This window comes from Orcinus orca, chromosome 11 (genome assembly GCF_937001465.1).
Source record: "Orcinus orca chromosome 11, mOrcOrc1.1, whole genome shotgun sequence".
Taxonomy (NCBI): domain Eukaryota; kingdom Metazoa; phylum Chordata; class Mammalia; order Artiodactyla; family Delphinidae; genus Orcinus; species Orcinus orca.
In genome coordinates this window covers 49,515,220-49,527,377 of record NC_064569.1, presented here as the reverse complement: position 1 = coordinate 49,527,377, position 12,158 = coordinate 49,515,220, and the positions used below count along the sequence as shown (strand labels likewise).

Genomic DNA, 12,158 nt, shown 5'->3' with positions numbered 1-12,158 from the left:
TTTCCATAGTGGATACACCCGTGTAAGCAGTACCCAGATCAAGAAACAGAAAATAACGTAGGAAGGACGACAGAGGAAGAAGCCAAGGAAGGGAGGTCATTTTAGTCTTTCTATAAAAATGAATACTTCTTTCCTGATTGAAGAAATAAATCTTGCTCATTGCAAAAATTCAGAAAATACAAGTACAAATAAAATGTCCACCTAGAAATAACCACTGTTAACATTTTGATACTTCTTCCAGGCATTTTTTTCTATTAATACATACATATTTATATACATAATATAATATATACCAACACATATGGAAATGCCCCCTTTATTGAGTTTTGAAAAGGGTAATGCAAAGACCCTGAGATGGGAATGTATTTGGCATGTTTTAGAAGAGAACGGTGCACCAATGTGGCTAAAGTGGAATGAGCAAGGTGGAAATAAGACCATAAAGGTACACATGTAGGATCATACAGAATTGAGGCAGTTATGAAAGTATTCTATTTTATCTGATTAAGAAGAGAAGTCATTTAGGAGTTTTGAGCAGAGAAGTGGTATGATCCAATTGACACTTCAAATGTTCACTTTTGCTGCTAGTGAAAACAAACTGCAGGATGTCAAGGGTGAGAGACTAGGCTACTACAGAAATCCAAACCAAGGTGGTAACTGTGGAAGCAATGTTAAGTGGTCAGACTGGGAATAGATTCTGAAGGCACTGCTTAGAAGATACATTGCTAAATTATATGCAGGGTGAGAAATACAAGAGAATCAGAATGATACCAAGGGTTTTGGCCTAAGCAATTAGAAGAGTGCAAGTGACGATTACTCAGATGAGGAAAAATGACAGAGTAGTAGCTTTTAGGGGGAAGGGAGAGAGTTTAGTTTCATATATGTTATCTTTAGATTCTCATCAGACACATGTGAAGATATGGAATGGTTGAAACTGGAATTAAGGGAGAGTCTGCGTAGGAGATATAAGACATCAATATACAGAAAAGTATTTAAAGCCAAGGGACTAGAGGAAGTCATCAAGGAAAAGAAAGAAGATCCAAGGACTGAGCATATCACACTGATGTTCTGAGGTCAGAAATATGAAGAGGATCTTACAAAGGACTCTGAGAAGATGCAGCCAGTGAGAACTTGTACCCTGGCAGCCATGTGAAGAGAAAATATTTCTAGATGGAAAAGTCAGTAAGTATGTTAATTTTTGCTGGCACATTAAGAAATGGAAGACTTCGACCACTGGATGTATCAATGTAGAATTAGAGACCATCACAGAAGCAGAACCAAGGAAGTGGTTGGTCTGATTTAGTGGGTTCAAGAGAGAACGGGAGCAGAGGAAGTGGTAGCCAGAAAGCAGTTTGCTTAAACTGAAATTTGGCAAGTGCAGTTGTAGATAATGACAGCCTAGGGTATATCTATGGGAACTGGTGGTTGAGGCTGGATGCAGATCAAGATCACTGGAGTTGAGAATGTCAAGGTATTGAGAACATGTGCATATTTTTCTGTATATTAATCCGACTCTATTAGGCAGTTAATGAAAAGCATAAAGAGATAAAAATATATTAACACAGATAACAGAAATAAAATTATTGTGACAAACATTTCTAGTAGGAACATTTAATAAGAAAGTTAAGCAGTTCTATTAATAAATTTTATAAACATAAAGCATTTTTCAAATTTTATAATAAAATTATTTTTCACTGGTATCTTTAAAGAAAAAATAAGAACAAGTTTTATCTTCCTTATTGACACATGTTCAATACCCAAATATATCAATTTAGGGAGAAAAATATTAAAAAGGCAAAGTATTTTGGCTCTGAACATGGTAAATTATTTAGATCCTACCTATGGCTACTATCATTTTTATTATAAATCAATGTAGGCATTACTAGCTGAAAATGGAACATTTTATTATTTGGTAAAAACAGAAAACAGGTGCTTATATTTCTTAATTCCATTTACAAAATTTGTATACTGTATTTCATGTACATAGCTATTTTGATCCTTTTTAATCAAGATTGAAAAAACACACAGGGAAAAATATACATCTCGTATTTCCTTTCTTATCAAATTCTTTGTTTCAAAACTCACTTCCTAAAGAAACACAAAATCAACCCAATTAACATTTGCACAGATTGTATAAGGCAGCAAATTAAGAAGTGAGACTCTGGTATAAGAGGCTGGGTTAAGGAGTTAAAATACTGGCTCTATCACTTGGTACCAGGGTGCACCTATGTAGGTTACTTAACCCTTCTTAGCCTAGGCTTTATCACCTTTAAGATGAGGGTACAGTAATGTTGAGGTTTAAATAAGAAATTTCCTGTAAAGTGCCTAAAGCATAGTAAGTATTCAATAACTGCTAACTATTATAACCATAACAATGAAGTTTCTAAAATTCCTGGCTTGATTAATTTTTGCAAAACTTTTTGCTTAAAAAGCAAACTTGCTCTAATATAGATTTTCAAATTTTTAAAACTACAGTAAGGAATTGTGCCCCACTATACACATATATGTTGATATTTTCTATTCTGATATTTTCCATTCCATTCTCTTTACTCCACAAACTGCTTAATGACCACGAAAGTATAGACAACACAGTTTGAAAAAACTGTTCTAGTAAGAAATGTTAGCTATATGAAAAAATTTATTCATATACAATTTTAAGGCATATAGCCAATGTATGTAGCATTTTAAAGTATTAGTAAATTTAAGCTATGCTAATTAACATCTATGTAAATCATAAACTTTTTGAAGCAGAGATTCTTTACAAATCATCTCCTTGATAATTCTTACCTAGTACTTAATGTAAAAACTCCAAAATGCTTGTTTTGAGTTCAGAAATTAAACCTTAGATCTTCATATAATGAGTTTTAAAATATTTTTCAGTGAACTAATGTTCTAAAATAAGTTTCTTATTGTCTCATATAACTTTTATATATATATATATATAATTTTCCTATAGAAATGAGGTAAGAAACAAAGAAACTTTAATACCAAAAGTTTAATACCAAACTTTAACTAGAAAATACCAAACTTTAAAATAACTAGAAAACATTACCTACATCAAGCATTTAAGAGGTAGCTTATTTATATTCCAATTGGCTGAACATTTCAGAAGTTAGTCTCTGAATTAATTTTAATAGGTCATCTTTGTTGGACAGACTTACAGATTCTTAAAGATTCTTATTGTGTACATTTTAATATCATGATTAATGTAATTTTATACATTTAAAACTTTCAGTTCTTAGGATATAGAAATGTTTTACTTTCCTGAATATGTTCCAAAAATCTAGAACTGAAAAAGTTAAGTACTTTATCCATAATAATACTTTATACATAATAATGTAATGAAATGACATTTATATGGAGTTCCTAACATTTTAAGCATTCATTTTAGAAAGATGACTGTGTGAGTTTATTGAAATTGCATCTCAACTTACAAATGCTCTAGGTAAATAAAGAGAGGGAAAATAAAAAATCCATACATAATGTCTGGCAAAAACATTAGGATTAACCAAGCATTAGAAATTGAAGAATGGTACTATTTCATGAAAATTATGAGTTAAAAGCATTTTCCTGCAGTGAAATGGCTATGTGGTGAAAGTCAAATGTACTTAAGAAATTCAGAAATATTTTTATTTACTTTTAATAAAGTGTACTTAATGACTAGTTCCAACAAGAAAAGCTATATGGTGCTATAATTCATAAATTTTCTAATCTTTCTAAGTTCTACATTAAGTGTTATGTCCTTCTCCAGTGTCCATTTGCACTTTCCAACAAGATCAATGTTATTGCCATTAATCTTCTGTTCCAAAAACTTTATTTGAACGTAACAACCTTTTATAATTTTTATTTTGAGTTGTGTCTTACCAAAAAGTACTGCAATTCTGTTATGAAATGCATAATCATTTATTTAAAAAACATTTTATTCAATATATTCTTTTTTTAAATTGAAGTATAATTGACATACAACATTGTATTAGTTTTAGGTGTATGACAGAATGGTTCAACATTTGTATACATCACTAAGTGATCACCACAATAAGTGACCATCTGTCACCATACAAAGTTAGAAAAACTTTTTCCTTGTGATGAGAACTTTTAAGATTTACTTTCTTAGCAACTTTCAAATTTGCAATTCAATATTATTGACCATAGTCACCATGCTGTACATTATATCCTCATGACTTCCTGGAATTTTATACCTCTTAATCCCCTTCACCCTATTTCACCCAACCTCCAAGCCCCTCCCATCTGGCAGCCACCAATCTGTTCTCTGAATCTATGAGTTTTATTTTGTTATTCAATACATTCTTGATCTTAAATTAACATGTGGCTTTTAAACAGAATTATAAATTTACATGTATTTAAATATACATTTATATGTATAGATAGGTAAATATATAAAGATATATAAATACATAGAAGGAGTTAGGCACACTTATATTTGATATATAATTCTGTAACCTACTCATTATTAAAAAAAAAATCAGTGAGTCATATTAATGCTAAGCCCGCTGCTGTAAGTAGCTACTTAATTTTGTATTTATAGAGTCCAAAGAATAAACTGTGAGAAAAAAGAAAATAAATGGTCATTTTTCATGCTAAGAATGGTAAATTATCATTATTATTATTGATATATATATTACATTACCCAACAAAGTTTTACCTAAGCAAGTTTTTATTTAAAGTTCTACTTCAATTTATAGTCATGTTACAAACATGATATGTATTTTCAAATGCTAAATTAAAACAATTATTTGATTTTTTTTTAAAAAGTAAAATGGCACAAATATTAAACTCATTTAATAATGTAAAGTAGATATATAATAAAGTTGATAAATAATTCAACTCTAAGCTAAGACATATTGAATGATGCTTGGAAACCTGTAATGTCTAAGGATAAACCCTTAAAATGGTTATCATCTTCGTAGCATATAACAAATAGAATTTTAAATAAATTTCTAATAGCAATGGTTTAACAAAGAAACAGGATCTTGCATTACCTATTGTGTCAGCTTTGCTAAATCTTCGAGTTACAACATTGTTCATGTTTCCGTTTTCACAGAGCTTCAATTCTGTGAGATATACTTCTACTTTGCAGTGCTTTACAAACATACCCTGTTCAACCACCTAAAAAACAAAACAAATTGGTTTCAGCTATAGCTTGATATATTTCACTGTTTTGAATAACAATACATTTCTCTAAAGAGGCTTTAGAAAAAACCTACAGATCTCCAGTGAGAAACTAGTAACTATTAAAACCCATCAGTAAAAAATAATAGATATTGGATAGCTGAAAAAGAAAGGAACATTTTTGGAAATTTTAATATTTAACAGAATTTGAATAATCATGACACAAACATTAACAGACAGTTTAGAAAGGCATTCTACTACTCTATGAAGATACTTTGGTATACTATAAATAATGAGTACATTTAGTATTTATGATGAGAAAGTGAATGCAAAGTGTAAATACAGCTCTGATTAAAGATACAGACATACTTTCAGCTTTTAGTACTTGATCTCAAGCAGAAAACCTTTAAAAATTGTAAGTTTTATACAATTTCAGTTAGCAACAGCTATAATATCATTCTATACGTTAAAATAAATCTTTTAAAACAATAACTACAAATTACTGTTGCCAAAATATCCAGCTATGCCCTGTAACTGATACGTTAGTTTTCCATCCTAAGATGACTTTGTTTGACCTTTAAATACATACTCAGTAATTCTATGCAACAAATGAAAAAAAAAAAAGCTGCTAAACATGCAAGCAATAAGGCAGAAAAAGAGAAAATATGTATACATTAGGTTCACCTTATTAATAAGTATATTTCCTTTTGATCTTCTAAAGGTTAACTGTAGGATTTCAGCCATGAACACTGTTTCTGAAAATAGTAATCGGCCTGATATGTGATACATTAGACAAATATGGCAAAAGGGAGGCTCCAAATGACTGTTGTACTCACACGCTTTGCATCAATTCAATAAGGGACTCATAAATTTGTCTTTCACTTGCAGGGAATTGTTTTAGTTCAAAAAGTTCAAATGTAGTTTGTCTAGTATTTAAAATATCCAATCCAATGCTAATTTTTATGATACTTTGTCACATATATTCTCCTAATTATACTTGTTATTCACATTTCTAAAACAACCAACAGCATGCACTTCCCATGTTAACTTAACCCATTTTACAAACTAATATACAACTGTTTAACCCTGAACTAATTAAATTTGTTTTATACTTTATTTGAAGGATTTTGCTTTATGCTTATTTGAAGTTACGAAGGAAGCAAAGGATATTACATCATTTCTAAGATTACTTGAAGCTGTAAAGCTAGGAATCAAATATTCTTATTAATCAGAAATTTCTGCTCTGGGAGTCAATATGTGAGTAAGAATCCTAAAATAATATATCAAGTTAGTTACTAATCATCGGTAGGTTGCCAAAACTGAGGTACCTACAGGTCTCATTTTATTGGCTGGGAGGCGGGTGCGGGGGGGAATGACTAACAATACAGCAGGTAATGGGATAAAGAAACAGGATAAAATAACAAAAAATAAGAAAATCCCTCATTATGATTTATATTGAGGTATATATTTTCTAAGTAAGCATAGTTTTTTAAAAAATGAGAATCTTCATAAAACTAATAGATATTTTCCTGGAAAGAATCTGGTGATTTAACTGTCAGAAACTCACTGTCAACAATGAAAACAAAACATCAGTTCACTATTTCACTATTGTATGTAAGACAGATAACCAACAAGGACCTAAAACAAGGGCACTCTACTCAGTATTCTGTGATAACCTATACGATAAAAGAATCTAAAAAAGAATGGATATATGTATAGGTATAACTGAATCACTTTAATGTACACCCGAAACTAACACAACACTGTAAATCAACTATACGCCAATAAAATTTAAAAAAAATCAAGATTATTTCAAAACCCATTCTTTATTGGGATTCAGAATATTTCTCATTTTTCTTCTTTTCTCCAACAGTATCTTACATTGCTAAAACCCTCATTAACATTACTCAGAATACTACTACTGTATTTATAAGATATTTTACTGTTTCCAAAAGTAGTGTATTAAAAAGCAGTTCTTTTAAGGAGGATATGAGTTTGTTCTCAAACAATTTTTATTTGAAAGAACCAGACTGTATGAATGATTAAAGCTTGAATACAACAGCATCACAGCAGAGAAAAATAATTAGCATATTTATGTATGTGTCATAATCATATGTATATTACTTGTTCATATATAGCAACTCCTTTATATTTGTTTATATAAAGTATCCTACCTTCATTAAAAATGTTTGTGTTGAAAATAATCATTTAAAATGATGGCTATTAAGACTGTAACAGGAAGAAACAGGCTTAGAAAAAACAGGATACAAAGTTTTACCTAGTTATTATAACTATTAAGATATACATTTGAAATAAGACAGGAAGGTGAATATTCAGAAATAACAGTTATGTTTCAGAATTAGAGGTGACAGCTAAAGTGCTTTTTTCCTAAGTGAATATAATGTTGTTGAAATCTGTGCTTGGATTCTATTAATTCATGGCCACAATGAAGGTCAAGTTTTTTTACTAAGTTAGTTAGGGAAATATGTTTATGCTAAATTAAAATAAATATAATTTCCATTTGTTCATTTTGCTGTGAATATTAGAGAGCATTTTGACTAAAGCTATGAAATATACCTGATAAAGCTAACGTAGTCTACTCTTTATATTGGCATATGACTGCTCCCCCCTTGGAAACAGAAAGTAATTTCTAAAGAAATCTAGCACTTTAAAACAATTTGATAACACTGGGCCTAAAAGACACATTTACTATTTCTGAGGAGTTAGCTACATTCACTTTGGCAGCACTTACTGAGCATCTATGCTTAGCGCTAGAAATACACAGGTGAATTAGACCCAGTCCCTGGAATCAGGGTGAGAACACCCAGTGGTAAAGACAGAGAGACTAGTAGAGAAAATATAACACAACTATGAAATCACAGGTGTTAACGTATAACAAACAAATCCTACTTGTGATATTTTATACAAATATTTCAAGATATATTTCTTCAGAAACAAGGACACAAACATAACCATAAAATAATTATCACACCTAAAATATTAAAACTAATCCCTTAATATCGAATATTCATTACATTAAAATTAAATTAATTAAAATCATTTTTAATATAGATCCAAATAAAACCCATACACTGCAAATGACTGATAAGTCTCAAGTGTCTTTTTTTTTCAAGTGTCTTTTAACTGAAAAGTTCACCATCAATCTTTTTATTCTTGCAATTTTTAGTAAGACTAGTTCATAGGGATTGTGAGATATATTCTAAACAAGATGCAAATAATATCTAGTTGCCCCTCTTTTTATGATGTTGGTAGACATTAATTAACCAGCACCTAGACCAGGAGTGGGCTAACTATGATCCACAGGCTAAATCTCGCTCATCATCTATTTTTGTAAATAACATTTTACTGGAACACAGTTATTCCCATTCATTTATGTGTCACCTATGGCTGTTTTTGCACCCAAAACAGCAGAGATGAGTAGTTCCACAGTGACCATTTTGGCCCACAAAGCTGAAAATATTTGCTATCTGGCTTTTTACAGAAAAAGTTTGGTGACCCCCTAACCATCAACTCATTAGGTCTTCTTTAATTTTGCTCAGTAATGTTTCATAATTTTCATTGTAGAGAAGTAATTTTGTAAGGTTTATTTCTATGTACTTTGATCTGTTGTAAACATTATTTTAAAATTCAACGTTATTTGTTGCTGATAAATAACTGGTTTTTCTATATTTACCTTAAATCCAACCACCTTGTGAAACTTAATTATTGATTTTAATGGTTTGTTAGTACAACTTTTGGAATTGTCAACATATAAAATCATGTCTTCTAGAACATTACAATTTTATTTATTTTCAATCCTTATTCTTTGAGTTATTTTCCCTGCATTACCACACTGGCTAAGACCTCTAATATAGTTATCCTTGTCTTGTCCCTGATCGGAGAGGAAGAGCTTTGAATATTTTACCAATAAGTATGTCTGAAATCGGTTTCTATTTCTAGCTTTTCTTAAAAAAGTCATACATAGATATTGAGTTTTATCAAATGCTTTTTCTGCATCTACTGAGATGGTTTTTCTACTTTACTCAGATAATACAAAAATCATAATAAGTGATTTTCAAAGTAAAACCATAATTGCATTTGAAAAAATCCAGCCTGGCCATTTTTTAACTCCTTTTTTGCATACTGCTGGGTTTGGCTTGCTAATATTGTATAAATTATTTGGTATTGTGTTACTAAATATTTGGTTGAATATTTACTGGTGATGCCTTCTGGAGCTACAGTTTTCTTTGTGAAAAGATTTTTATTTAATGATTTAATTTCTTTATTCAGATAGGGCAATTGAGATTTTCTATTTATTTCAACACTGTTGTATTTTTCTAGAAATCTGTCCACTTCACCTAAATTTTTAAATTACATAAAATTATTCAAAATTAATCTTTTAAAAAAGTCTTTAGACTCTGCTATGATGTCCCCTTTTTCATTCCTAATATAGGTGATTTGGGCCTACTTTCCTTTTATTCCTGATCAATCTTGCCAGGACTCATCTTTATTTTACTGATCTAATTCGAACGTTCTTTATGATGAGCCAACTTTCTTCATTTAATGTAAAAAATTTTTTTCTATTTTATTAATGTCTACTTCATATTATTCTTTTTGTGTGTGTGTGTGGTATGCGGGCATCTCACTGCTGTGGCCTCTCCCGTTGCAGAGCACAGGCTCCGGACGTGCAGGCTCAGCGGCCATGGCTCACGGGCCCAGCCGCTCCACGGCATGTGGGATCCTCCCGGACCAGGGCATGAACCCGTGTCCCCTGCATCGGCAGGCCGACTCTCAACCACTGCGCCACCAGGGAAGCCCTATTATTTCTTGATTAGGCTTAATTTCCTTTTCTTCTCTTCTTGAGAACAGTCTTTCTTCTTTTTCCAGTATTTACATTTAAGCTATAAAGTTCCTTCTAAGAATGACTTTAGTCATTCTTTTATGATGCATCATTATCACTCAGTTCAAAATGTCTAATTTTACTTTTTATATCTTCTTTGACCTAAGGATTACTTAGAAGTATATTGTTCCATTTCTAGGTAGCTGAGAGACCATCTAGTTGTCTTTCTGTTACAGACTTGTAAATTCCCGAGGACAGAAAATACACTGAATAATTTCTATCATTAGAAATATATTGGAATTTGCTTGATGGCCCAGCATGTGGTTAATTTTGGTAAAACTTCCAGTTACAAAATTTTTGTATTCTGCATTGACTAAGTGCAACGCATGTCAATTAGGTCATGGTGGTTAATCATGTTGTTCAAATCTGCTTCCAAGTTCATTCGTGTGTTGTTGGCAGGCCTCCGTTCCTCTCCAGCTGTTGGCAGAGACTTTTAGTTCCTCATCATGTGAGTCTTTCCATAGGCTGCCTGCATGGCATATGGCTTCACTCAGAGTGACTGATCCAAGAGAGAGCCAGAGAGCACTCCAGTATCTTTTACAAACTCAGAAACAACATACTATCACTTCTGCCATATTTTACTGGTCACACAGACCGACTCCGGTATGATGTAGATTACATAAGAGTGTGAATAACAGGAGGTGGTGATAACTTGGGAGCATCTGTGAGGTTGTCTACCACAGTAAAACCTCTGGTACCCAATAAGTCACAGACCCTCCCACCAACATGCAAAATACACTCCACCCCCCACAAAGGCCCCCACTAGTCTCATCCTATTACAGCATCAACTCAAAGTTCAGAAACTTGTCATTTATATCTGACTAAGGTACAGATGAGGATCCTTGGGCATAGTTCCTTAAGCATCTCGGGTATAGTTCCTCTTGATCTACAGGCCTGTGAAATAAAAGAGAAATACTGAAAGTTCCTTGGTTAGGGCTCACTTTTGCCTTGACATGAAAATGACTCTTCATAACATTTGCTTCTGTTTTCTGAGTCATCCTTTTTTTCATGTAAGTTAGCACATGTTTACAGTTGAGTAAATTCTTAGTCTGATTCCTGCTTGTAGCAGTCTGCAAGGGCAAAGGCTTCTTTAATTTTATACTGTCTCTGCAGTCCAAGATGGCAGTGGGTCTTGAAAACACTGCGTCTCCAGTGGATCCCACTGGAGTTCAGCCTAGTAGGCAAAAGTCACAACCACAAATGTCCTCTAGCTAAGTCCTTTCTACCTTGGGTTTATACTGAGAAGGCTCAGGGACATTGCCCTAAAGCTTCTTAGAAGCCCTACTGTTCCTAGAAGCCACATATTGAAAGACGGTATAAAGTACACCCTGAAATCCTTTAAAGGGCCCTTTTTTCTGAAGAGTATTGTGAGGCACCACCTTCAACTTTTCTGAGGTCTTAACAAAGAAATTTTACAGTCACAACCTTGGCTTCAACTTTAGAACTGCTTTCTTGAGAGTGCCTTGAGTTTGATCTTTGCTTGGAAATATTTCTTAGTTTTAGTGTTGTTTGTCATCTGGAGAGGCTAATTTTCAAAACTAGCAAGTCTTGGCTCTTTTTTATTTAACAGTCCTTTCTTTAGCTTCTCTTTTCTCGTATCTGACTAAAGGCAGCACAAGAAGAAACCCAGCAGTACTTTCAACATTTTGGCAGATCGTTTAGTTCATAAATATATTTTTTATCTTTCAGTTTATTGCAGATTGACACGTTGTTAAACTTTCTGCCACCTTATAACAAAAATCACTGGGTTCCAATAAGATTTTCCTCACTTTCCTTTAAGATCTCACTGGCAGCCTCCTCAAAGTCTAAAATTCTACTACCAATTTATTCAAGGCACGTTAGGCTTTCATTAATACTCTTAAAATTCTTACAGCTTCTATCCACTGCCCAGCTCCAAAGCCACCACCACATCTCAAGTTTTTGTTACGGTTGCATGCAACTTCCAGGAACCAAAATCAGTATTAGCTACCTACTACTGCATAATAAATTACCCCAAGTTGATCAGCTTAACAAAGCAAACATTATCTCACATAGTTTCTGAGGGTCAAGAATCTGGAGCAGCTTAGCTGGACTGTTCCGGCGTGGGGTCTCTCACGAGGTTGTTGTCAAGCTGTGGACTGGGACTTCAATT

The 12,158-nt window shown here is 32.5% G+C and overlaps 1 protein-coding gene across 8 annotated transcripts in view; it reads right to left on the bottom strand.

Annotated features, from left to right (window-relative positions):
* The window catches only part of USP15 (ubiquitin specific peptidase 15), a 692,408-nt gene that overhangs the window by 76,165 nt on the left and 604,085 nt on the right, over positions 1 to 12,158 (bottom strand). For 6 of the 8 annotated variants that reach the window (XR_007469967.1, XM_049693967.1, XM_004276581.2 and 3 more), the window contains one exon: positions 4,998 to 5,124. Coding sequence is in view for 6 of the 8 variants with exons in the window: in XM_004276581.2 (XP_004276629.1) it covers positions 4,998 to 5,124 (127 nt within the window). In the remaining 2 variants the exon portion in view is untranslated. Of the gene's footprint in view, positions 1 to 4,997; positions 5,125 to 5,811; positions 12,038 to 12,158 lie in introns of those variants that run through there. The other 2 variants (XM_033440523.2, XR_007469968.1) reach the window with 2 other exon arrangements.